The sequence below is a fragment of the Malus sylvestris genome, chromosome 7 (genome assembly GCF_916048215.2).
Source record: "Malus sylvestris chromosome 7, drMalSylv7.2, whole genome shotgun sequence".
In the NCBI taxonomy this organism is placed as follows: domain Eukaryota; kingdom Viridiplantae; phylum Streptophyta; class Magnoliopsida; order Rosales; family Rosaceae; genus Malus; species Malus sylvestris.
The window spans coordinates 13,412,818-13,440,638 of NC_062266.1; the positions used below are offsets into that span (position 1 = coordinate 13,412,818).

The window sequence follows — 27,821 nt, forward strand, 5'->3', positions numbered from 1 at the left end:
TGATTTCGGCAGTGATGTCGTGTAGAGGTCGGCAAGGTTGACTGGGATCGGCTTGCATGTCTTCAATCTCCTGATGTTGTGCTGATGTGATGTAGATGCCATATGTCTTGGTGTTGACTTCGTTGATGTATCATGGCTTGGTCTGGTTGATACATGCAGCACAGTCTTCATGGATCTTTGTCGGAACTCAACTAGTGGCAACGTGTGGTCAACATATTTGGGTTCGTGACATTGCGTAGAATGTTTTCGTATATTTAAACCCTCTGTTTGAGCAAACTATGGGGGAATTTCCTAGCCTTTTCGTGAATGTTTTAATTAAATAATTATTATAATTGTTTCACATATAAGAGAGAATTATCCCGAAGAGCTTCGAGGTCAAGCAAGGCTAGGAGGTTACGATCTGACTATGTATCAGCAGTGTTCTAAAAATCGGCCTACGCGCTGGGCGTGGTGGTGCCGATACGATTAGGTCCGTCCGAATCGTTAAGAAAAATTGGGGAGCTATTAGGTGCCCACCTAGGCACTTTTAGGCGGGCTGGGAGGAGTGAAATGATTAACTGGGAAGAAATTCCAAACATACCCAGACTCACTAAAGCTTTCTCCCTCTTCGACTCCCTTTCTTTGTGCACCACGACTTTCTTAGCTGTCACGACTCCTTCTCTTTGAAATCCATCGAAGAAGAAGCACTTACAGCTCAAAACAGAAGAAAAGAAAAAAAAATGGAGAATTTACAGGGGGAAAACGGAAAGAAAAACAAGAAGAAGAGGAAATGGAAGAAGACAAAGATAATGAGGAAAAGGAAATAATAAAAAAGAATAAAGTTCCGATTTTCTGGGCGTCAAAGTGGTCTCGGGAATGTCTAACTCTCTCTGCTGATGTGAGGGATGGGGACTAGGGAATAGGGATGGAGGGGAGGGGTCACACCACAGTGACCACACACGTGGTGCTTTATGAAATGGGGAAGGATGCATGCACCATTATGAACCAGCCAACCACTTTTATATTTTAAAAATTAGATATAATCATTCAAAATGTCTTAAGTTACATGGCATATATGTTTATTGTGTTTTTAAATTTTAGATTTGTTAAATAATTTTTTTTTGTATTTTATCATTCTTTTATTATTTTATTCACGAATTTCATACAAGTATAATTTTTTGTAAGTGTCAATATGCACTTATTTACAAGATATACAAAAATTTTACCTAAATCCGCCTAGGTGCCCGCCTAGACCCCGCCTAGCTACCTAGGTGCTAGGAGCCAACACACCGCCCGACTAGCGCCTAGCGTTTTTTAGAACCTTGCGTATCAATGAGTGGGCATTTGTTTTTAATATATATATATATATGCCTATCATGCCATGCTTTATTTTAATTTAAAAGTGTTATTATTTGCTCATCATCCATGGTTGCACTAGTGTAGTACTCGCCATTGGTCAGGGTCATGCTTCACGTGTTTTTTCACATCGCACCAACACGCTCACCTTAGATCCATTGTAGGTGACAGTCCTATCTTAGGTTGCAATAGGCAACTAGGACTCTTAAGTGATGCACCTAACGCCAGTCTTCACGTGATTGTAGTACTAAAGCGTATATTATGATTACATCCAGTCTTATTCATGTCAAAACTTCTCTACATGAACTCGTGTGTTAGCATATAGTGATGTGCACTTGAATTACTGATGAATTATGTTTGATTTCATACTTATATGTAGTATGATTTTCTAGAAACTATACTTGTTTTACGGCGAGGGGTATAATATGTTATGAAAATAAACGTGTTTCTCAAACCTTTGTTTTTGCCCACTCACACTTTCTCCTAGACTTAGTTAGCTGAATTTTTTGTGGCAAACGAGAGATCTCTGGTGATTCTGACATCCACCCCATTATATGTAGAAGTTTATTTCCGGTTGTGTAATAGCTATCTTAATTAGGTTCGACTGCTGTACTTATGTCATACTGTCAGCCTATGCTCTAACTACTTGTGTAATATGGGTTCTTCACACTATTGCGCACCCTCTTTATTAGCTTAAATAAATTCTAACTTCGGTTTAAATTTATCCATATTTTTCACCTCACCTACCTTTTGGTTACATTACCTTCTAGTGTCGGTCATCATGCCTTGACTCCGGTCGAGGTGTGTCATCAACCCACCCTCCTCCCTTAGTGTAAATAATATTTTTTGTTCAAAAAAAAAAAAAAGCACGCACGAATTTAGGAAATTGGAATCGGCTTCTAGAATTTGCCCAAGCTAGGTCAGTTGTAATGGTCAAGGCTCCGGGATGATTTAAAAAAATTAAAGGTTTTGGTGAAGTAATTGATTAAGTCTAGGTCACCCATGGAATGAAGTTTCAACTGACGATAACATTTTAAAACATTTTCCCGTGTCATTCATGATTTCAAAAGTGGCAGCAGATCAATTCCTAATAATTAAGTTCATCAAACAAATGACCCTAAAAAAATTAAAATTCTTCGAATCTTCAACCGCTTTTGGTTCGCGGAATGAGAGCTTCTTGAAATGAACTCTGATGCTCATTTTTAGGAAAAAAGAATGAAAGAGTATCATTCCAGTGTTTGGAACGGTCCTCCCAAACCCCTATTTCAGAGAGAACCTGGAATGATAAAAAAAATTTTAATAATAATCTTTGATAACTGGTATGGTATGTTGACAGGGTCAGTGTGAACACTTGCTTAGGGCTTAATGACTATTTTTCTTTTGTTTTTGTTTCTCACTCTTGGGTTATATAAAAAGGAAATACAAGGAAGAAACAATGGATGAATAAGGATACAAGGAGTGGTGGAAAAAATATGGAAGAAATGCACATCAAATAATACACAATTTGAAGCTAAAAACAATTTTGGTGTTCTTTCTCTATGACATTCTATGTAGATTATATATGTTTTATCTACTCTACCCATCTCTATATCTTAACAAAAATAAAACAAAATAAAAAACAAAATGATTTTCAAAGGGGGCTTAATTAGTTAATCAGTTTTTCCTGTGTAATCGTTTATCATATTTAACCTCTCTAGTCTTGGTCGTGGCCTATGCATAATCATTATTCGATAAAAGAGAGAACGTTATGACCTAATCATTTTATATTATTCTATATGTTGCAGTTCTATTAGTTTAGGAATGTGTCCATGTAAATCCTATCATTCGCAATGAGAGTTTTGGCATCCCTAGGTGTCTTATCCACTAGAGCTCCTCCCGCGGAAGCATCCAACATTTGCCGTTCAAGTGGTAAAAGACCTTCGTAAAAGTATTGAAGAAGTAACTCCTCCTTCCTCTGATGCTGTGGACAAGAAGCAACAAGTGATTTAAATCGTTCATAATAAGATGGAAAAGATTCACCTTGGCTTTGCTGAATTCCACTTATTTTTTTACGAAGAAGAATGATGCGAGAAGTTGGGAAAAACTTCTCCAGAAACGCCCTCTTCATACTCTCCCAAGATGTAACTGTACCGGGAGCCAACTCGTATAACCAATCCTTGGCTTTGTCCATTAAAGAGAATGGAAAAGCCTTCATCTTTAAAATACTTCCGTCAACGGTAACTGGAGTCATACTTGAGCATACCACTTCAAATTCCTTCAAATGTTTGTTCGGATCCTCCATGGACAGCCCATGGAACTTTGGAATGTGGTGGAGCAAACTTGACTTTAACTCGAACTCTTCAGTTTTACCTTGAGCAGCCATGGGATATTGGATACACAATGGTACGGCATTATCCAAACCCGAGGCGGCAAGCTCCTTGAGCGTACGGTTGTCCATGGCTATACCTTGCTCTTCTCCACCCACTTGTGTCGTGGCCTTCTCTTCAACCTCAACTTCTTGCTCTTCTAATTCAGGCTCGGGACTAGGAGGATTAGACTCTTGCAATTTCTTTTTCCTTCTCAAAGTCCTCTCAAAATCACCGTCAAAGTCGGAGATATGCTCACGAACAGGTTGTGAGCTACGGGTCATAAACTAGTACCTAAAAACAAAGAAAACAAAACAAATCAGCAACTTAAACAGAAACTTAAACAAAATACAATAATTCGAAAGAAAACAATCCAAGAGATTAGCAAAGTTGCTAATCCCCGGCAACGGCGCCAAAATTTGATGTGAAAAATAAGTTAACACACAAAATTAAACCCTCTTTTTATCAAATGTAGTAAAGTATGTAAGTAGGGATCGTTCTAGGCCGGGGATTAGGAGGGATTGCTAAACACTTGAAAACTGACTTAAAAACATAAAAACAAAATTTAAAACACTAAACTAGACTCAAAGAATGCAAAACTATACTTTAAAATACTTAAACAAACATAAAACTCAAAACAGCAACCTAATGACTCAAAACTGCCTAAAAACCACTTTCTGGGCAGTTTTGAGAACCTAACAAGAACTTGGACGAAGTTGGATGAAAACTTGAATCAAAACACTTAGAAACACAAATCAAAACACTTTCTAACTAATCTAAGACTTCAAAATAAAGGGGGATTTGTTTTGGACGAAATTTGAAAACAAAACAGAAACTTTAAAAAAAAACAGATTGTAAAACGTTTTTGGATGAAAAGGATGGATAAAAGGCTAGTTAGGAGGTTCTTCTCCACACATGACACACTTGCAAACAAAATGATTTTCAGTTGTTCTTTCAATAAATTATGAAACTCAACACCCCAAGTTAATTAGATACGCTTAAATTAACCTTCAAGTTCTCCTTAAGTTAATGAATTGGATGGAAAAGCGCATACAACAATTCAAAGCATTCCTCAAAGGTTCCTTACGTGATGAGCACAATAAAGATACAATCAAGAATCATGAAGCACAATGAGAACTATAAGTGTTGACGAGGCATTCGTTACTATGATGAGCATGAAACTAGTGCCAAGAATTCATTCAACGCGATCGTTTTCAAGCGACCTTCACTACTTGTGATTATAAGATTGTAACTATTAGGTGAAACTCCCTCATAATCTAGCATCATATTCATGCATGAAAACTAAGCGTGCACTCTCAATCAACATACACAAATAAGTTATCAATCAAGTAGATGAACGAATTGAATCCGCAACTTATGAAATAACAACTGAATGTAATCAAATCATATTGCAAGCATGTACATGGTTTCGAATCACCCCCCAACTAAGGGGGTTTAGTTCCTCATTCTTGCAATAAAAAGATACATAAAATTAGACATTAAAATCCAAGGAAAGAAAACACCTAAAATGCTCCAACTTGGAAAGCAAGTGCATCAATGGATCTCCCTTCCTCCTTGTTGCGGCATGAAGCTTGTGGACAGATTTTTGGGTGGATTTATGGTGTAGAATGGATGGGGAATGATATGGAGGGGTTTAGGGTGAGTGTGGAAGAGTGTTTGATGGTTGGAAGGTGGTGGAGAACTAGGCAAAGAGGGTGGAAGAAGGTTGAGTGGCTGTTATGTTTTCTAGGCACTAGAATGGTGTTTTTGGGGTGTTTTGCTTCCTAGGGTGTGTATGGACGAATTTCTGTGATAAAATGATGAATATGGGGGATTATCCTTTGGCCAAGGGGTGTAAACATGTATTTATAGGCCCCAAAAACCTTAGAAAATCAGGTTAGGCTAGGGATGAAATGCATGGCAAGTTGGTGTGTGTGGTGTGCAATGGTCCAAGGGTGAAAATGAAGTGATGATGCAAAGTGTGAAGGGTAAAATGGAGTGGTGTTGCAGCTAGGGAGCATGAATGATTGTGTACATTGCATAGAGATGGAAAGGGAGGTGAAATGTGTCAACAAATGGGTCAAAGGTGCAACAACATGTGTGACACATGCCATTGGATTCCAAATGTGAATGATGGAGCATCAATTGGTGCATGTAATGGATGTAAAGGTTGTCTAAAATCTAATGGGTGAAGGGAACAAGAGGTATCAAGCAATTGAGTGAAATAATTAAATGAATTAAAGCATGAAATCAGAAATTATGTAGGGGACAAGAGTGATCAAGCATGGCATGGGATTCCAAAGGGAATTCTATGTGTTTTGCATGGCAAGGAGTGTGCAACTTGGAGTGACAAATTTTTGGGCTGAATTCTTTATCTTTTGGACACTAATTCTTCACATTCTTGGCCTCTTTAGTTCTCAAATTCGTCCATCCACTTTGGCCCATGCATTTGCTATCCATTCCAAGCCCGAAACATGCTCCAAAGGCCTCCAAAATGCATCTTCTTGCATACTTTGTACTTAGAGTCTTTCACTTTGCATGTGGGCTTCTTTGCATGTGTATGAGTTGTCATTGTTTATCCTTGCAATTACACACACACACTTGCACACACATATGCCCAAAACGTCCATCCTCATGCATGCAATCCATTTGAGCCCAATATTGACCCAACATGCACCAAAATGCACTTTTCTTGCCAAGGTTGTTATTAAGACCTACAAACAAATGAAAATGGCTTTAAACACTAAAATAACTAAAGAAACACAACGTAAACGCACAAGAACAAGCCAATTAAGTCGCATAAATATGCTCCTATCACTAATCCAACCCATGTAGGCCAGGCCCAACTCAGAAACCCAAGCCTAAATCTAACCCAGACCCAGTTCCAGTTTCCTGGGCCAGTGCGTGGAGCACACGCGCCTCCACCGGAGATATTGTGCTCGACGGTGGCACGGGCAACTTTTTCGGCAAACTTTTCAGTGACCCAGCTTGCTGCGTGATAGTGCATAGGGTGGCATGCGGCCTTTCGGGCAGCCACCTTGTGGCGGCACGTGAAGGAACCCGAGGTCCCTCCTTAGATTTCTTGACATGCTAGACCCAAATCTGTCCTCCGTTTTTCGAAATTCGATCATTTTAAAATAGTTCCTTTATTAGCCGTAGTTTGTACAAAAACGCGTAATTACGTTAGTACACTATATTTACATAAATGGTCTCGTTTCTAGGTGAAACGCATCGCAAAAATCTTCGATGGCCATGAGGCGGGTTCGACTAGACGACATGATTTGTGAGTCGGTCTTTTCTTTTATATAGTATATACATATATAATTGTTAGTTTCCAATTATACATTTCATAAAGAGGTTTCTACAATACTCCTAGATTAGCGTGACATTTATAAGATTTAGCACATTGATAGAAATTATGAATTTATGGTACATCTTACAGGATGTGCATGTATGCTTATTATTATTGATGCCATAATTATATTCACGGCTATGAATAATATTGTGTTGACTAGAATCATCAAATCAGTGTGGCATGACTATATTTATACTATATGTTCATCATTTGTTGCACCAGTGTTAGTACTCGGCCGGGCCAGAGCCAATCTTTCATGTGTATGTGCACATCGCACTGTACGCTCACTTTGGATCCATTATAGTGCCAGTCCTATCCTAGATTGCCAAAGGCAATTAGGACTCGTATGTGTTGTGCATAGCGCTAGTTGTCATGTGATTGTAGCATTAGAGTGCATATCATTATTACACCCAGCCCTGTTCATGTCAGAATCTCTACATGAACTCGTGTGTCAGTATATGTCGATGAGCACTCGATATGATATGTTTGCTTATGCGAGATTAAGTGATTACGAACGTCATGTGTTTACTTACGGAATATTATGCCGTATTGAATTCTTGAGGTATTACAGGCTATGGTAAGTATTTTCTTACTATATCTAGTATGTATATTTTAGAAACTATACTTGTTTTACGGCAAGGGGTTATAATGTTTTTCAAAAAGGTTTTTATGAAACTTTATTTTTAGGCCCATTCACACTTGTTTTTCGCCCCTCCAGGTTTTAATGGCTAAGCTTTCATGTCGTCGAGGATTTTTGGCAAATTGTTGTTGTGGGAATACTACTGACAATGTAATTCTCATCCTACTTTACTATACTTTACTTATGCTCTAACATCATGTGTGAAATGGGTTCATTCCCATTCACAATCACACTCTTATATTTAGCATTTTTAGGTTTAATTTATTCACTTTTTCCACATCACTACACTTTATGGCTTCATAACCATTCCAGGTGTCGGCCAGCATAGCTTGATTCGGAGTCCTGGTGGACATTCCGGGTCGAGGTGTGTCATGCTATGTGAAATTTATGAGTCAAAGAGTCAAAAGAAAATAGAAACAATTAGGATTTTATCAAATCCTAAAAATTTTGAAGAAAAAAACAATTAGGGTTTTGTGGCTCAGCCACGGCTACGAGCCGTGCCAAGCCACATTGGCTAGCTTGCAGCCAAGCCGTGTTGTGCAGTGCCCTAGGCAACATCGTTTAATGTCTAGACCAACAACAGTAACCCTCTGGGCTTGCTGCACATGAAGACAACCATGCCTCCGCATAAGTTTTGTTTCATTAAGGCCTGCAGCCCTAGCCCGCCTCCAGCAAACTTGCAACTTTGTTGGGCCTTGTCTCCTTCGCCCTAACCCACTTCCAGCAAGCCTAATGCTTGCTGAGCTCGTCCACGCGTCTCAGCCCACCTTCAACAGCCTCGTGCGCTACTCGACTTCACCCTTAACCTCGACCCGCGGCTCTGTTGTTGTTGGGCTGTACCCTGCCCCGAAAGCCCAAAGTGTTGTTGGGCATGTCCACTGCAGCCAACAATCACATGTTGGCCTGTGTCCTTTTTTCGATCCAATGCCATATTTTGACATCCCCCACTTCTTGACCATACCCAAATATTTGTGGGACAATTTTATGAAAGTCATACTAGACTATATTTTCGTTATTGCTTAGCCAGAAGCCAACCAAAGCTTATATGACCCGAGCGTCATTATTTTGCTTCTACGATCAAACCTAAATGCTTACGATCTATTGAATTAATTAAAGTGACCAATAGTTCATTAATTTGACCAAAATCCAAAAAAAAAAAAAAATTCCTGAAGTCCTTTTTTTGCATTAACAATTCAATATTTTCTTTATAAGATGGGGGTTGATAATAATTTTGTGAACATGACTGGAAATAGTCAACTTTGTTCCATTCGCAATAAGTTTAAATATCTAAAAGACACTAGCCACTAATCGGCCAGTAGGCTGGGGCCTAGCGCCTAGACGTTTAGGAATGGCCTAGATGGACTAGGTGGATTTAAGTAAATATATTATACATTATATAAATAAGTAACTATTTAATATGTAGTATAGACATAGCTAAAACAAAATGTAAAATGATATTATTGGTGGTAGATAGTGGGGTCATGGATAGATCACCCAAGTTCGGGTCCATAAGCAGGGCGACTGTTTACCAAAAACATAGGTCTCTGCAAAGTCGTAAGACCATATATGGGGGTTGACGCCTACCCAGTGCCGGAAGGTCAAGGAAGTTGGTGACCTAATGATAGGGGAGCCGGCGACCGAAGCCCGGTGAACGGCGATCGTAACTATAACGCTCCTAAGGTAGTGAAATTCCTTATCGGGTATGTTCTGACCCGCATGAAAGGCGTAACGATCTGGGCACTATCTCAGAGAGAGGCTCGGTGAAATAGACATGTTTGTGAAGATGTGGATTACCTGTACCTGGACAGAAAGACCCTATGAAGCTTCACTGTTCCCTAGGATTAACTTTGGGCCTTTACTGCACAACTTAGGTGGAAGGCGAAGAAGGCCCCCTTCCCCCCTCGGGGGGGGGGGGGGCGCAGCCAAAGCCATCAGTGAGATACCACTCTAGAAGAGCTAGAATTCTAACCTTGTATCAGGACCTACGGGCTAAAAGATAGTCTTAGGTAGACAATTTTTATGGGGCATAAGCCTCCCAAAAGGTAATGGAGGCATGCAAAGGTTTCCTCGAGCCAGAGGGAGGCCTTTGAGTACAAAGGCAAAAGAGAGCTTGACTGCAAGACCCACCCGTCAAGCAGGGACGAAAGTCGGCCTTAGTGATCCGACGGTGTCGAGTGGAAGGGCCATCTCTCAACAGATAAAAGTTACTCTAGGGATAACAGGTTGATATTCCCCAAGAGCTCACATCGACGAGAAGTTTTGGCACCTTAATGTTGGTTCTTTGCCACCTGAGGCTGTAGTAATGGTCTCTCAACTTTAACTCAATTGAAGCGATGGTAGCTAAACTTTATTTCCAAGACCATTGGTTCCTTAACTAGTTAAAATGTGCAGCTATGGACCTTTTCGTTTACTCTGTCAATGTTTTAGTTAAATTCATTCATGTACCTGACACATGAGACTAATTGTAAGGGCAAATAAGGAAACAAAATTTTGCAGGGTTGAAGTTAATTGAACTCAGTAAATGAGGTTGAAGGTTACGAAGGAAAACATCCGCAATTGAAACTTCCTCCATGCCCATTTGAAACTTCTTCTATCCTTATTTGAAACTTCCTCCATGTCCAATCCTCTGTCTTCTCTCTTGTTGCTGCCGCAACCCTCTCTCTTTGTCCTTTATATTTTTCAGTTACTTGGCCTACAACATGTTATCAGCATGCTCTTGCCTAAAGCTAAGGAAACTAACACTAAGGAGCTGAAGTTTCGTGGGAGTTCTTCTACAAATTCAAAGGCTCAATTGTTTTTTCCCAATCAGGTTCTCCTAAAATCCATGTTAGATATTTTTAACGATCATGAAACATGAAAACATTCCCCATGATGCATAAACCCCATACACTTATATTTACCTTACTATATATATTGTATATGTTCATATATTTGTCAATATATATATATATATATATATATATATGTTCATGCATAACACAATTATAAATTTGCTATGTGGAATTTGTGAGTCAAAGAATCGAATATATATATTCATGCATAACACAATTATAAATTTGCTTAAATTTGCTATGTGGAATTTATGAATCAAAGAATCGAATATATATATTCATGCATAACGCAATTATAAATTTGCTATGTGGAATTTGTGAGTCGAAGAATCGAAAGAAAACTTAAGCAATTAGGGCTTTATCAAAACTTAAATATTTCCAAAAACAAAATAAAATTAGGGTTATGCTACTGAGCCACGACTACGAGCCGCATTGGATGGCCTGCAACCAAGCTGTGTTGTGCAGTGCCTTGGCGATGTCGTTTAATGTCTGGACTAGCAGCAGTAGCCCTCTGGGCTTACTGCACATGAAGACAATCAGGCTTCTAGCATGGGTTTGGTTTTAGTGGGGCCTACAGCCCCAGCCAGCCTCTAGCAAGCTTGCAGCTTTTCTGGGCCTTATCTCCTGCACCCGACCCACTTCTAGCAAGCCTGATGCTTGATGGGCTCATCTCCGAGTCAGGACCCGCCTCTAACAGCCTTATGTGCTACTTGTCTTTGCCCTTCACCTCGACCCGCTGCTCTGTTGCTGTTGGGCTGCTGTACAGCCCTTGTCCTGAAAACCCAAAAGCATGCAGTTTTGCTGCACGGACGTGCTAACTGCAGCCAATAATCACATGTTGGGCCGCGTCCATTTTTCAATCTAATGCCATATTTTGGCGTCCCCCGCTTCTTAACCATACCCAATTTTTTTTGTGATATTTTTTATTAGAGCCGTACTAGGCTATATTTTCGTTTATTGCATAGCCCGATGCCTACCATGGCTTATATGACCTAAACGTCATTATTTTACTTCTACGATCAAATCTAAAAAATACGATCTATTGAATTAATTAAAGTCGCCAACAGTTCATTAATTCAACCAAAATCCAAAAATTTTGGCCTCAAGTTCACTTTTTAGCATCAACTATTCAATACTTTATTTATAAGATATAATTTTGTGAACGGGACTAGAAATAGTCACCCTATTCCACAATTTCCACTTGCAATAAGTTATAGGAGTTGGAATAGTTGTATGTATCAAATACAAGTCAACCCTATTCCATATTTTCCGCGTGCAATAAGTTATAGGAGTTGGATTAGCTGTATGTTTCAAAGACTATGGTAAGTCTTTAATTCAGCTTATTGGACAGTCTGACTTTATTTTCATTAGATTGGTAAGTAAATAAATATAATATTTCTTCATTAAAATCATGACCGTTCATTTATCATACTACAAAGAGTTACTCTATAATCGTTGAAGTTTATAATTCAAAGTTACATGATAATGATAATGTTGTATTAATTTCAGAGAAATTGAAGGAGCTCCAGCAACATCTTCTTCATCAGAGCCTCAGAAGGTACGTAGTGAGAACAAGTCAATGAATTCCACCGTGTTATAGTTTTACAGCCACTGCTGATCATTTTATTCTATAATTCAAAGGCAAAGAAACTCGTTAATTACTATAACAAGTTTTCTTCCCTTTGATTTGTAGCTGCAGTGAACTCATCTTCTAGCTGCCCCATGCAAATACAGGAAGAAATCATACTGCCGTTACAGTTACCACTACGGAATATAATCGCATGACGACGTTGAAGCAAAGAATCGAAGAAACGAAATGGCTACTGCATCCGTTAGCAGGTAAGAGCTCTTGTTGCATCTTCAAAGTACCTCATTGCCTGGCGAAAACAAACGAGGGGAAGTACCGGCCTCATATCATCTCAATCGGCCCTTATCACTACGGTGATAAACACGTGGTGATGATGCAACAACACAATGGAGATTTCTTGACAATCTTCTCGGTCGAACGCAGTTGATCGGACTTGATGACTACCGGCAGGTTGTAGCAGAAATCGAAGATGATATAAGAGAGTGCTATGCAGAGACCATTAACTTATGCAGCCGCCATCTGGTTGAGATGATGGTACCAGACGGTCTCTTCATCATCGAAATGTTCTGCATAGTAAAATTATTATCGAGATCTTGTTCTATTGGAGAATCAAGTTCCTTTCTTCGTTCTTCAAAAGTAGTTTGAAAAATCGAATTCTTTAACTGCGCAGTAGGGAGGCCTCCTCAAGTCTTGAGGCATTATTTCAGTGTCGAAGGAAAGCATCTACTCGATTTACTTCACCTGAGTTTTGTCCCCGAACCTCAGGAGGACGTTGAGTTTATCCAATCGGCAAAAAAGCTTCACGATCTCGCCAGAATTATGTTCAAAACACGGGAGGCGCAGAGCTTCCTAGACATCAGATTTTGCATTGGAGTTCTTGAAATTCCGCCCATAAAACTAGATGATCTCCACACCCATTTCTTCTTAAACTTGGTTGCATTTGAACAATGCTACTCTCATTGCCCAAAGTATATAAACACTTACGCTGCATTCATGAGTTGTCTCGTCCGCACGCCGATGGACGCGACATTTCTGTCCGATTAAAACATTATCGAGAATTATCTCGGAACCGACAAAGAGGTCGTGCATTTCTTCAAAAACCTCCGCAAAGATGTGCCTTTCGATATCGACAGTATTTATCTGAACAAGTTGTTCAACGAAGTGAACGAGTACCAAAGAAATATTTTGCATTAAGTTCGGGCCGACGGAGGTGAGCATTAAGTCTAAAGATCGTCTCAAACCGGCGGATCTTTTTCTTCTCACTTTTTGTCATTGATATTTTGCTTGTAAATCAAAAAATACAGAATACAGTTGAACTTTATGATCTCAATACATTTCTGTTACTAGGTAAATATCTTGGCCACATACAACCTAACGTTTTGTTTTCGACGAGTATACAAATTCTATGCTAGTTCGACATAACTGCAACAGCTGGTATAATTTATGAACAGTTGTATAAAATTTATACACCCGAACTAACATATATATAATTGATTTTAGAGTTTTCGGCACAAATGTTCAGTGCAGTGAACCGCCAAATCAGGTTTGGGGGCTGACCTGAAGAATCTGATGCGAGCCTTTTTCTGATTGTTGCTACTCCTTTCCACTCTCACTTGAGCACGTTTGGCACCAAGATGAACTTGATACAGTTTAGCAGAAAATCCAGTCTTTAATGACATTATGACGGCAACAAACCGGCGACTGAAAAAAGGGAAAGTAAAGATTGGTTAGTTACAATTTGACAATGAATACATAAACCACAAGAGCACAACCGATAAACAACAGCATCGGAGGCACACAAATAAATACGTGTTTTGGTTGTCTGAACCTTACTTTTCTGTGGCCAACACCTGCACCAGAACCATAACAAAGAGAGTTCATGACTGCACCGAGAGTACCGGAGCTAATCTGCAGTGAAAATTACAGACATATCCTGCCGGGAAAAAAAAAAAAAAAAAAAAGAGAAACTCAGCAGGAAAGAAATCAATAACTGAAAGAGGGCAAAATGTGCATATGGGAGGAAACTGCATAAGTAAAGGCCCGCTTCATAACCATTTCAGTTTTTAGTTTTCAGTTTACAAGAAAATTGAAATCAAAAACTGAAAATGAAATGGTTGTCAAATGGCTCCCAAGTAAAACAGAGAGGAGCTCCAATACAAAATCAGAAAGTCCAGTAAACTTACATGGTCGCCCATACAGAATGAACTCCAATTTAATCATGCTTAAAGCCATAATTAGGGGTTGCAGTTTTCAACCAACAAGTTAAAACGCCAGGGGATGGGATTAGCAGGGTAAGGAGTCATAACCGAAGGCACCTACTATTTCGCAACCTCCACTACTCTATATTAACACAGGACCACGATAAGATGGAAATTGTTAGTTTCCCACCAACCCATTCACAATAAAAAAATACCAACAAACAATTAAAAATTAGTAAAAGGAAATGTTAAAATTTTAAGATACCTTAAGAAGCATACAACTTTGCATACAGTAAGCAGTGCTACGATAGATCAATACTTGGGATGATTTTCCAGAGAAGTCTATATGGGGGCCTTGAGCACGCATCATCACCACCGTCATTGGGAAGAGAAGCCAACTCATTCTCCAAAATAGAGTGAGCTTCTGAAAATGCCTACAACATCCAATGATAATCTCGAAAGTAAGAAACAAGCATCTGTACACATATGAAGCTAGCAATAGATAAGCATCACATTATCACACAAGGTAATATTGAATATGTCAGAAAATATCATGACAATTAATCCCAAAAAAACACAGCTTACCTTGATACACTGATGTATACGGAAGCAATTACGCCCCACATTATTAGTTGGAAAAAGGGGATCATCAATGTGTATCGGGTCAATACTACATGGAGCAGATCAATATATAAGCAATGCAAAAAAGTTAAGAATTTCTCTTCAAGCACAAATAAGAAAACAGAGTACTGCTATTACCTACAACCTCTTTCCCTCTTAATATAAACACCACTTCCCTGTACCGATATACGCATTTGGCGAGGATCAAACACATTCCTAGAAGGAAGAGAGAGATGAAGCGTCAATCGCTATGTAGCTTAAACCATATTATAACAAACTATACAATTATTCAATCAGAGTAAACTCAATTCCAATCCAAGAAGTAGTTGCACTGGTATATAATTAGAGAGAGAGAATCATTATCAGTGGTTGTCTTACCCAAAAAAGTAGAGAAAATTCATCAGAAGGCTCCCAAAATTCTGCAAGATCATTACTGGTTTAGTAATAAAGCAATCTAGCAATAATCATCAGCAAAAATGAGAAACTAAAAAGGGCAACAAGTACGAGTTTGAATGAGAACTTTGAACTTAGACCAGCGGCCAGCCACATGAAATTTGAATATTTTTACAAAATTAGGAACGATACCTCCATTTCTAACTAGTAACTAATTGTTTGGAATGGTTTACTCAAAATATATGGAAGTTGGGACCCTCAATCAAATCAACCATTCAGAAGTTCAATACTAATAACTTAGTGAGTTGAATATTCAACATATCAAGCAGAAAATCAAAATATATTTTTATGACTGATAGAAAAAAGAAACCATAAATTACGGATGTCACACATAATTTGGTGCAAGTATATAGTACCTAAAGGTCCTCCACGATACTTTGTATAATACATTATCAAGGGAAAATAAAACATACTAACATACAAAATTAGAGTTGAAATTAGAAATTTACTTGGTTGATGGGCCGGCCAAGATGATACTCATGCTGAAGAAAACGTGTAATAAGTAATACCTGAAAAAGAGTAAAAAAATACACCAAAAATAATTAACTGTCACAGATGCTCTACAGAATTCATTGCATTTTTCTTTTAAACAAGAGATGTTTAAGAATAAAAGCCAGATACTCAACCAAAATAAGCAAAAAATAAAATATATTTTTACGCAAGATCACTGGCAACAGAACTCAATAGCCCAGAGGAGCAAATACAACACCGTCCTACAACAGCCAATAACAGCAATTCACAGTATGTTCCATGCTCCAAGTTAGTTGAGTTATGCTAAAATTTACCCTTTGATATGAAAAAATCAAGAAAAATGAGAAGCCAATACATGTAATATGTCGAGTACTTGTGTCATGTTCGTGCTCCCTAAAATTGAGTATCAACATATCATCATCTTTTAATTCCCTAATTGACCTTAAAACTTCAATTTCTATAATGTTTATAGTGTATTATAATTTAGACCCTGATCTGGCAGCTGCTAGTTTAAAGCATTAATCTTTTAATACCTTTAAAAGGACAATCATTGCGAGAACAAAATGTTCTATGCGTTAGTCCAAAAGTTCTACGGCATGCCATCACCTTTGATACCCATTGTCCTTACTGGAAGATGGTGAAATCAAAAACTTCAATTCAATTTAATTTACTGACGTTGCACCTTGAAATAAGTAGCATTACTCACCAAACAGTAGGAACTCAAGCCACCAGAGTAAGACTGATCAAGGCTACGATCTGCCAAGAACTGTTTCAGTACCAAAGCAAGGGGTGTAGCAGCTGGAAACTGCTCAGTGAGATCCTTGACCTGCAAATGACTAGTTATGGTTCATAACATATAAATAAAGTATATACGTAAGCTATAAATGTCACCAAAAGCACATCAAAATTTGCAAGTACCAAATACGCAACAAAATATGCACAAGGAACTAGCTAACTGCTTCAAGAAACAAAAGAAAGGATACCTGAGATCCAAAAGGACTGTGCAAGAATGGATGCTAAAAGACCCCAATCACAATGGTTGAAGAAACATAATTTGATACACCAGCATACAAATTTGGTTTGACTTTTTTATACAATCCACTACCACAAGCTTTCACACAGTAGTAGCAATTTGCAAGTAACCACCCCACAATTATGTACCACCAAACACATGGGCATAATATAGATGTTACAATCTAATGAATTTTTATTAACACTTGGGATTTCAACTGAATCTTCTCTCCAACAAGCCTTGACGTTCCAATCACAGATGTCTTTGCGAGTGAAATATTGTGCATTTGGGTGATACACCTTGAAATCTTTTAGACTAACTTATTAAATATAAACGTCTAACATCGATAATGACAGTCCCAAAACCTATGTAAAAAAAATTCGTTTAAACTTAAACCAATATTCGTAGACCAGGGGTGGAAGATTGAGTACCTTAGTCATTAAAAGTTAAAGATTGGAAGGTTTAAGTAGATAAAGCTATATTTCACACACACAAAATGCGTTCATCTTGCACCCGCACACACAAAAGATTGAGGGAGAGGTATATACCAGTTGTGTAGTTTGGAGTCCTGTATGAGATGGAGATTTGAAACTGATGTCAATACGAACTGATACTGAATCCTTTGTAGCATCGTCATTTATCTGTGAGCATTTGGGCACCACAGATTCTTCTAAAGCAACCACACTCGAGTTCACATTAGTGCCATGCTCACCAGACATGGGAGGTGGCTCTTCTTTTGGAGATTGTACATTGGAAGCAGATGAGACAATGAGATCATGGGGAACTTCCACCACAAGCATTATAACAGGTATCTAAAAGCAAGGATTAAACAGTAAGAAAAACCATGTAAGTAAAAGAAGCTTAAATGAAACAGAAGTACAATCAAAAGATTAAAATGAAGAGGACGTACAGCTGTATTTTCCACAGTCTTAAGAGAATCATTTTTGACCCAATCCTGATTGACGAGATACCTAGCGGCATGCTGAAACACCAAAACAAGACTGTCACAGAGCAGGCAACAGAAAAGAACAATCTTAGATATCAGCGGAAAGGATGAAGGGGTGCTACATATCAGTTGGCACTACAAAAACTTAACGAGAAACAAATCAGTTGACCAGAAATGTTTATTTGATGAGCAGCATATTGAAGTTTTATTATCAGGGTCATGTTATGCGAAATAATCAGATAAAAAGTTCAGAAACAATCAGGATCCGAAACTCAAAATGTTCCAATAGGAACAGAATGATAAGTGTTCCAAAGTTTATGCAGCCTTAATGAATGTGCACACTAAGCTTAGAACACCATAAACAGCTTGCATAGAAAACACGAATGCAGAACGGTGACAAGCTAGTGTAGAACAGTTCCCTTCGTTTATTGAAAAAAAAAAAAAAAGTTTCTGTACACAGATTTCTAGTAGAAAAGATGAATCAAACGAACTGCCTTTCTATAATAGACTAATTTGCAATGTACCTGAAGGCATGTTTCTTTGATACCATTACGCCCCTCCAATATCCCAGCTTCTTTAATGGGTTCCTAAAAATATGTCTGCATATGAATATTTTTCCGAAAGTACTGGAAAAGAGGTCAATGTAACTGAGAGAATAGATCAAGAAGTTTTTTTACCAGGTTCCTCACAGGAGGTAGACAAACCACAAGGTCCACATCACTTGTTGGAAGTGACAAACCGGTTGCAGTTGAACCAAATATGTTTGTCCTGGACCTGGGCCAAAGTACCTGGAGAGACCTTGTAACCCGCTTAACAGCCCAATTTATGTAGGGCTTCCTAGCCATATTCTCTGCAGCCACCTTCAGCCCATCATATCAAACATTCAGTAGAATGTAACAACACATGGAACGATGGTCAATGGTACAAATATTTGATAAACATTTTGATTGGAGAACTTGAAGATAATATATAATGGTGATGGTGAAGAATGGATTAAAACAATAATACTAGATCAATTATTGTACCTGCTTGCAGAAAAGGTCAATGTCATCGTGGACAAGGCTGTGCATCAAAGAAAGAGACACCTTCCGGATAGGACAGTTATGCAAATCAGGCGGTTGTAGGGGCAATGCAACATCTGGCTGTACAATGAATATACTATCTTATGAAGGACTTTTAAACATCAACACAAATTTAAAGTTTATAAGATAGATGCTACACTTACATGTTCTTGATCACGAGCAAGTTGAGAAATAGCAATCAATCGATCCTGCAACAAGGGTGCAGGAAGAGCTTGAATCAATGGACGGCCAGAAATATTATTACTTCTTAAAGGCCAAACAACTTCAGCACCATCCATGCGCAAACAAGTTTCCTCCAAGTTAGCTCCATCATGGAACCATCCTCTCATACCCCAGTGCCTTGGGCTAGAGCTACCAGACCGAACAGTTGGAAAGCCCCTGTTTTTCCTGGCGTCACTCACAGGAGAGGGTGGAGGTGGTCGTGGGGCCTGTGGAACAGAAAGCACCACGGGCGATGGTGGCCGCTTTATCCGAGGTTGCTCACGCCTTGTAGGAGGAACACATGGGCTTCTGCGATCATAACTACGCTTAAACTCTCTTGACCTTTCTCTTGAAATGTTTGGAATGATGATTGGCCGTAAAATGGGATAAGTAAGCGAGTCTCCTGTCTTCCCTTCAACATCACCATTTACATCAGCCAAAGATCCAGAGGATTCCTCATCTGCTGCTGTGTCTGTCATTGCTGATGAGGAATGCAGCACCTTGCCTGGTACATCGCTTCCAGGCATAACATAACCAAGAGCCTGGTTTCCTGATCCCAAAGGATCAAAAGGAGAACAAAAGGAAGCAGTAGGTGAAGTCAAACCATTTGTACTATATGAAGAAGAAAATGCAACCATATCATCGACAGCCCTATTCATGTCAGCTTCCCGCCAAGCCCATGAGCTATCATCAGAACTAAGGGAAGGAGGGCGAGAGAAAACCGTCCCTGGATGATCAGAAGGATTCCAGTACATCACACCACCTCCAAAGTACTGATTATAGTCTACCCCAGCAAATGCTTGCACCTCAACTTCATCCTCTGATATCCAGTGGCCCTCACATTCATCTGCTAGTTCATATGCCGTTGCTGGATCAGGTAGGTCCGTGCAATCCCAAGAATACTTCCTTTCGTTGTCCACATTTGTTGCATTAATCTTGACACTATGGGTGGAAAAAACCTGTGGAAAACTACACTGCTTCTTTGAGATGAATCCAGAATCATAATTAAAGGTTCGCGATAGAGCCAATCCACGAGCACTTCGAACCACTGGAGGCCAGTCTAAACTCATTGGCAGTGGTCGAGTCAGAATTGGATTACACCTGCCTTGAATTGGAGAACTTCTCGCCTGATGTATAGTTGGTAGGAAAGACTGGCGAAAGTGATTCTGCCAGTTATGACCAACATCCAGATGCAATCGGTCAGTGGCGGGTGGGAGATGTGGGTTAACAGGTGGATAATAGGCGCAAGCTACACCAGGCCACTCATATTGACAGCTTTCATAAGAACATGGGGTTCCAGTATCACATAGATGATTTCCATGTTCTTGGTCCTGAAACGGAATGGCTTCCTTTTCCACATCATCAACTCTCATTCCTTTGTCTGGTGCAACATCTTTTATATCAGATTTGCCAGCTTGCTCGTTCTGAAAGTCAATATCTATGTGGCTGAAAATCTTATGATCCACTGCGGGCAGAGGAGAAGGTACTACACTACCAGACGATTTTATTTGAATTTCAGTACTATTGTTTGATGAATTGTAATTTTCGAAAAATGTATGACTGGAACTTGCTCTAGAACCAACAGGATAATTCTCTTGAATGCTTTGGGTGGCATCGTCATCCTCAGTTGGCCCATTGCCAGAACCAGGAGAAATCGAATTTGTCACAAGGATGTTACAACTAGCTGAATTATCACCAGTCTTGCTCTTGAAAGCTGAATCACTAGAAACGGGATAAGACTTTGCTGTGCAATCTTCAGGAATGACAGAAGAAGAAGAAGCTTCCATGACTGATCTTTCGGATTTTATTACATCACCAGAATTCTTACAACCAGTTATTTTGTTTTTTCCTTTTTCTTTCCTACCCTTCCTTGCAGCAGTTTGAGCTTTTGCAACCACTGTTTGTGCATGTTCCTGATGACAAGCTACTAGTTACAAACCATTCAAATCATTAATGAGAAATGTGATTCAAATTAAAAGAACGAGAATAACCATTTCATCTTTCGACGATAATGCCTCTTTGGAAATTTCCACCTCCTGATGTATACCAGGAATCTTCTTAGACTCCCCAGAATCTGCCTTTTTTTTATGAGCCAATGTACAATTACGATCCTGGCATAACACTGAAGCAATTAAAACTATCCACAAAATTTGTTGTGAATCCAAAAGGACATCAGCGAACTAAAGAGTACCTTGAGAGACTTTTCACACAAAAAATCATCCGCACATGACCTAGGAACAGGATTTGGTCTTTTCACATTGCGGTTCTTCCCCTTACTTTTACGGCTAAAAGCACTAGGCTTTGCCTTGGATTTCTTAGATAAGGGTTTTTCATTTCCATCTGCTAGAAGTTCCATTTTTGTGCATTCAAGCAAAATAACCATAAGAAATCCCCGTACTTTTCTTAATATAAAATCAGAAATGGTAGAAACTGAACTCAGTGTGCTATAAAAGAGTTTCCCTATATCATATTCACTGTGGTTACATAAGGATATCATCATTACTATATCCTGAAGCAGAAAGAGATTATTAAACCCCGCGACTAAGGAAGGTCTTCCAGAAAGAGAAGCCGGGATAATGCTTGACCCAAATTCTATGTCAGCCACACGTTTTGGAACTGTCTTTTGCATAGATGCAATTTGGTTGTACCTCAGTGGTTGTTCTCCTCCTCTATTGAAGAGCCACATTTCATCTCCCGCCTCACTACATGTCTTCAGGATCTCAAGAATCTAAGTTAAAATGAACTAAGTTAAGCTACATTATAACAAACAAATAAATCAACCATCATATTGTAAGCTTCATTACAAATATAAAGATTTCCAATTTTAGAACTTCAGTTAAAGGATATTAATGCATCATTCACCAAAACTCCTCTCCTTTGTTACCAATTAAATCCAATTCTCTAGCACAATTATTACAACTTAATCTATCAACAGAATCATTCAGAACCGTATAAACCTATTACATTTCTCATACACTATCACCTAAACACTATAAAACCATAAAGTTAGAAAATGTACCAAAGGTTTCGCTGCTTTGCCCAACACCGATGTCAAAACATTTCTCCTTGTTGCTGCATCCAAATTTTCCCACCAGTCTACACACCCCTTCTTCCTCCAATACACATTGGCCGCCAAGCACACAGCGGTCATCTTTTCTTTCAATTTCACCCCTCTTTTCTTCCCATTACTACAATTCAGCCACGCCAACCTCAACGCCACCTCCAACCGATTTGCCACAAATGCTTCCATACTGTAATACCCTTTATCCTTCAACCACTTCAATTCGACCCAATCTGATCCCAAGTCACTCTCTTCCCCCCTCAAAAACCCCCCATTTGATATTTCATCCATTGCCTCCACAAACCCATCCAAATTCTCCACCAAATCCTCACTCACCGTAACCGTATCGATATCCCTCACCGAGCACGAACACTCCTCCACCTTTTCCCCTTCCCTCGAAGAAAACAACCGAGTCGACTCGAAAACCCTCCTCTCCAGCTCGTTCGACTCGGCCACCCTACACAGAAGCCCACTCGACCTCTTAAAACAGAGGGTGGGAAGGTCGCCGGAGGGGAGGTCAGGGAGGATGATGAAGAAGCCATGGCCGTTGGCACGGACCCTGCCGAGCATTTGAACGAGGACCCGTACGAACTTGGGATCTACGGCGGTGAGGTGAGCTTGGCGCTGGTGGACGGTGAGAGATGAGAACCATTTGAGGATCGAGGACCTAGGGTTAGGGTTAGGGTTAGGGTTAGGGTTATGGTTGGGTTTGAGGTCTGAGGAATTGGAGTGAGAGTGGAAGAGGGAGATGTGGGAGGTGAGCGAGTCAATGAGTTGGTCCTGAGTCATGAGCGATTCGTGAGGGAATTTAGGGTTTGGAATCGGCATTTTTGGAGTTCGGAGAGAGGTGGGAAAAATGGCGGAGAGAAAATGCGAGGGAATTTCGGGTTCGTGGTGGAATATCGCGGATTTTAGGGGTCCGAGACTGGTTTTGAATTTTATCAGGTGGACGGGCGGCGGGTGGTGTTCCCCGGTGTGCAAACTGTTTAAAAATGCTTTAATAAATAAATAAATAAAAGTAAAAAAAAAAACTGTTTTAAGTTTGTTTCGTCATTCAAAATGAAGATTTCGTCGTCACTTGCTACTATATTTTAGTACTATTCATCTTTACTTGTAAATGAGATATCTTAAGTTTAATATCATCAAAAGTGAATTTGAACCATATTATCACAGGCTTATTGTAAGGCTGAGTCACATTTTCCCGCTTAATGTAAATAATATCGTTTGTTTGAGAAATTTTTTTTGAAGATTTCACTACAATATTTATTTATTTATCTTTATTATATATTATCTATATCTAAATTATATATTAACCAAATTTTCATTCTCAACTAAAATATATGAAGTTACCATTCTAACCCTCTAATTAAACTAAACATAAATAAGAAATATGAATGATAATGTAATTTCACACAACCAAAATTTTCCTTTTTTTTTAAGTCACACCTACATTTGAACTTACATGTGATTCTAACATATCTCTAATTAAATAATAAAAAACAAAGCTCTATTCCCACTCCCACATTCTTTTAGTCTCTCTTACTTTCTTCCTATCTCCTTCAATTTTAAAAATAAAAAAAAATTCACATGTACTTTGAGTGTGGCCATATGCTAGTACATAAAGTCATAGGATAAAATTGGTAAATCATTCATAATTTCAAAAATGCACTTAAATACCATTCCTTAATTAGATTTAAAAAAAAAACAATTTGATTTAAGAAAATCCAGACTATTCACATAGTGGGCAGTTTTCTTTTTAACTTTTTCAATAACCCTAAAATTCCTCATTTGAGAAAAAAAATCAACACACAAACAACCAGCTAAATTAAGGATAATTTAGTAATATAACATGAAAAAAAACTTCTGGAGATGCTTGCCTACATACTATGTTTTCGGTGAATCTTGAAGATGATTGTTTAGTCCGTCGGATACAACACACATATACTACAAATTGATCTTAAACAATATAGTTTCTTTGATTAATGATCCCTCACATATTCCAATAACATTGTCCCACATATGATTTCAACAAGAAAAAAAATGGCAATTATCCACCCACTAATCAGTGCAGTTTATTTTCAACTTACACGTTTTTGCCTTCTCAAATCCATGTCCTCCCAAAATGGTTTCTTTTCAACTTCCTTAAAAAATCCTAATCACTACATCACAACCACATGTAATACCCTGAATCTTTCTGTTTTTTCTTGCTTCTCTTGATAAATGAAATTATTCTCAAGGTTCACTACAAGAAAACAGGGAATATGTGATGGAATTAGTGGTGGCGCCCAGAAAATCATCATATATTACGAAGTGAAGAGATTTTAGAAAGCGTCGCATAAAAACTTTCGCAGGCCTTGGAATATCTTTTAGATTATATGCTTCATATATAACTTTCAGATTCGTCACACATAAATGGGCAGGAAAGTATATTGATAACAAATTTAGAATGCGTCACATAATTTTTAGTAATGCAACACAGTTACACGTGAGGCTAAAGATGCCTCACTAGTTGTATAAAGAAAACTATTCATAAAAGACACATAAATTGGTATTGGCACTTAAAAATTCTCATTTAGCACTTCAAACTTTCTATATTTAGAAGAAAAAAATAACTGAAAATAAATTAAATGAAACTTTTTCTTTCATCTTCCATAAAGAAAAATTCCACTTTCACAAAGCCCCATTTCATCTATCTGCATTTTTTACCCACCCCCTTCATCTCCTTCTCTTGCATAGAATCTAGTGGTTGCCATCATCAGCGACCACCACGTCCCCTTTGTCTCCCTCTCTTGCCCACCTCTCAATTTTTCTAATCGCATTATTTTTTCCCTATTGCACTCTGATTCGTCTCACTACACTGATTCACTCTCGTCGTCAACACCCTGATACTTGCATCTTCAAGTAACTTGGTGGCTGCAGTCAAGTAAGGTCTTATTTCATCTTTATTTTATTTTAGGTTATGCACAAGAACTTTTAATTGAATGAACTATGGCAGTTTCCAAACTTATAACCCTAAAATCCATTTCAATTGAAATGATAATTGCATTTCATTTTGACAAATTAGTTGAATTGAATTCCCTAGGTGTTGAAATGTAATGCAAATTTTTATTCTTATACATTTTCGGATGGGTTTTTTTTTATCAAAGCATGAATCAAATGATATCAGAAGTTGTGAGGTTCCCCAGGTGGTGAAATGTAATGCTAATTTTGATTCTTACATATTTTCGGATGGGGTTTTTTTTTTTATCAAAGTATAAATCAGTGATATCAAAAGTTGTGAGGTTTTGGAAGTTGTGAGGAAAGATACCACCGATTTTTATACTTTCATCTTGACAATTTGTATTTGAATTATATTTCATTTTGTCAAATCATCTTTCCTATTTATAATTTTTTTTAGTCGCAACCAGGGGCTCAAGTCTCAGCCGAGTCTATAAACAGAGAATTCATTTTCAATATATAATGAAGAAAGCATATTCTCAAGCATAAAGAAGCACCCAAGCTTAAAGAGTTAAATGCTATGTTCTACCTCATATTGAGAATACTCATGATTTTACAAGCAAAAATGATCTCGATATATTCAACTCATTTTTTCATGGGTAAATGCTTGCATAAAAAATCATTCATCTTTGCTACACCTTTGTCACAAAGGAACTTTATTCTCAATTGTATTGTCAAATTTGAAGTGAGAAATTCTTGTATGCATTCAACCATTGTGGGAGGCTTTGGCGAAGTATGCATCCATTATTGTGGTTGTGTGAGCAAATTTTTTACAGCAACGTCCTCCAACTATATTACTCATAAGGAAACCCCAATTCAAAAGAATTATAATACTATTTTGAAACTTTACTAAATTAAGAGTCTACAGATCCACTTAAATTAAGATACTCTAAGTTTTGTTAAAGTTTTTAATGTGTAGGAGTATGTAGTTTTGGATATTTATTGTTTAGCATCAAAGTATTTTAATTCTCACTCTCATTTGTAACAAAACAAACCTTTGACCTATAGTGGTGTGTTGTGCAGTGTGTTTTCAAGGAATCAGCAACAAGGTGAAAATACATCTCAGACAAAATCTCTTATCATACTATGGAGAATAAAACGATTAGGTTCCAATCTATATACTTTTTTCTTATCTATTAACGCATAGAATATTTGGATGTTTAGGATAAAAAATTTCTTGATTCTGTCACTTTACTAGTTTTTATGACTTTTATGAGCAAAAAAAGAAAGTTCCCAAAAAAGTATTGCGGTACTTTTCCACTTAAACCAAGGTTGCAAAGTTTGTTCATGTCAAGACATACGAGCAAAGACACGAGGTGGCACAAGGATAAAAGAGTCAATGATGTGAATACAATGAAGCATCTAGTAAACTTTATCGCTTGGAAAGAATTTGACAAAATGTACCTTGATTTTGCTCGAGACCCACGAAATATTAAATTGGGCCTTGTGACTAATGAGCTTAATCTTTTTTCGGATATGAGCAAGCCTTATAGTATGTGGTCAGTTGTTTTGTTTCCATATAATTTGCTCCCATGGAAATGTATGAAAAAACCATTATCTTTTCTTACCTTGTTAATTCCTGGACCAAATGCACCCGGAAATGAGATTGATGCATATTTGTATCCATTAGTAGATGAGCTTGAGGAATTATAAGAAAGGCGTTCAAACCCAAGATAAAATAGCTGCATGTACTTTTAATTTGTATGCAGTTGTGATATTAACAATATGGAAATTTATATGGTTGGAGCACCCATGATAAGTTGGCATATGTAATGAGGATATATCGTACACTAAGTTGAGAAGTATTGTCATATTGGACACCGTCACTACTTACCAATGAATCATTCATGGAACAAGAATACTGCACTCTTTAATGGTCGTCGATAGATGAGACATCGTTCGAGAGATTTCTCAGGCGATGATGTACTTGATCTATTAGATTATATTGTACCTTACACGCTTGGTAAACATCATGATAATGAAGACAAGAAAATGAAGCAGAACACTGAAGAATTAAATTGGACAAAGAAGAGTATTTTTTTCAAGTTGGAATATTGGTCTAAATTGAAGATTAGGCATAATCTTAACGTCATGCATATTGAGAAGAATATATATGATTTTCTGATTAGGACGTTGAATACAGAGAAGTCACATGACACTCAAGGCGAGGATGAATTTAAAATATACGAATATCAGGTGAAATTTTTCAATTGGAATTGAATGAAAATAATAAATTGGATAAACCACCAGCTCAATATGTCAAACCATATAAGCGTAAAGATTTTCCATAATGGTTGCAATCAATTAAATTTCATGATAGTTATGCATCTAATATTCACGAAATATGCATGTAAATGAAGACAGACATTGTGCTCATATTGTGCAAACTAGAAAAAATCTTCCTGCATGCTTTCTTCATTCTCATGGTTCATTTAATTGTGCGTTTGCTACGATAAGCTAAATTAGCAGGACTGGTTAGATGTCGCTGGATGTATCATGTAGAAAGGTAATGTGCCATCATGCTTGCTTTAGTTTCATTTAGTTTGTTTTTCTATATAGTAACAATGCTTTAACTTTTAGATTGTTAGGCACGTACAAGAAATCTGTACGTAACAAAGCTCGGCCTAAAAGCTTTATTGTGGAAGTGCACATGGCATACGAGTCTTCAACATTTTGTTGCATGTA

The 27,821-nt window shown here is 38.1% G+C and overlaps 2 protein-coding genes and 1 pseudogene across 6 annotated transcripts; 1 reads left to right on the top strand and 2 right to left on the bottom strand.

The window, feature by feature from the left end:
* Nucleotides 1-3,124: 3,124 nt before the first annotated feature.
* Nucleotides 3,125-6,334, bottom strand: LOC126630106 (uncharacterized). Its single transcript, XM_050300256.1, has 3 exons — nt 5,204-6,334; nt 3,355-3,974; nt 3,125-3,252 (listed from the first exon to the last, which is right to left on the bottom strand). Exons 2-3 carry the CDS (start codon nt 3,962-3,964, stop codon nt 3,125-3,127), a joined length of 738 nt encoding a protein of 245 aa, XP_050156213.1. The 5' UTR covers nt 3,965-3,974; nt 5,204-6,334.
* A 5,571-nt stretch (nt 6,335-11,905) lies between these two features.
* On the top strand, nt 11,906-13,288 carry LOC126630107 (UPF0481 protein At3g47200-like; annotated as a pseudogene).
* A 112-nt stretch (nt 13,289-13,400) lies between these two features.
* LOC126629182 (uncharacterized) lies at nt 13,401-23,125 on the bottom strand. Of its 5 annotated transcripts, none has more exons than XM_050299116.1 (18): nt 22,098-23,124; nt 21,270-21,806; nt 21,070-21,189; nt 19,021-20,991; nt 18,821-18,937; nt 18,473-18,655; nt 18,320-18,382; nt 17,760-17,831; nt 17,398-17,661; nt 16,520-16,663; nt 15,816-15,875; nt 15,292-15,332; nt 15,052-15,129; nt 14,878-14,962; nt 14,558-14,726; nt 14,278-14,434; nt 13,928-14,027; nt 13,401-13,795 (listed from the first exon to the last, which is right to left on the bottom strand). In XM_050299116.1, the coding sequence occupies exons 1-15, from the start codon at nt 22,965-22,967 to the stop codon at nt 14,595-14,597; spliced, it is 4,737 nt and encodes a 1,578-aa protein (XP_050155073.1). In that variant the 5' UTR covers nt 22,968-23,124; the 3' UTR covers nt 13,401-13,795; nt 13,928-14,027; nt 14,278-14,434; nt 14,558-14,594. The 5 variants fall into 5 exon arrangements, with proteins under 5 accessions (XP_050155073.1, XP_050155074.1, XP_050155075.1 ...); XM_050299117.1 differs by having other exon boundaries at nt 16,544-16,663; nt 22,098-23,123; XM_050299118.1 differs by lacking the exons at nt 13,401-13,795; nt 13,928-14,027; nt 14,278-14,434; nt 14,558-14,726; nt 14,878-14,962 and adding an exon at nt 16,371-16,464 and having other exon boundaries at nt 15,107-15,129; nt 16,544-16,663.
* Nucleotides 23,126-27,821: the final 4,696 nt, after the last annotated feature.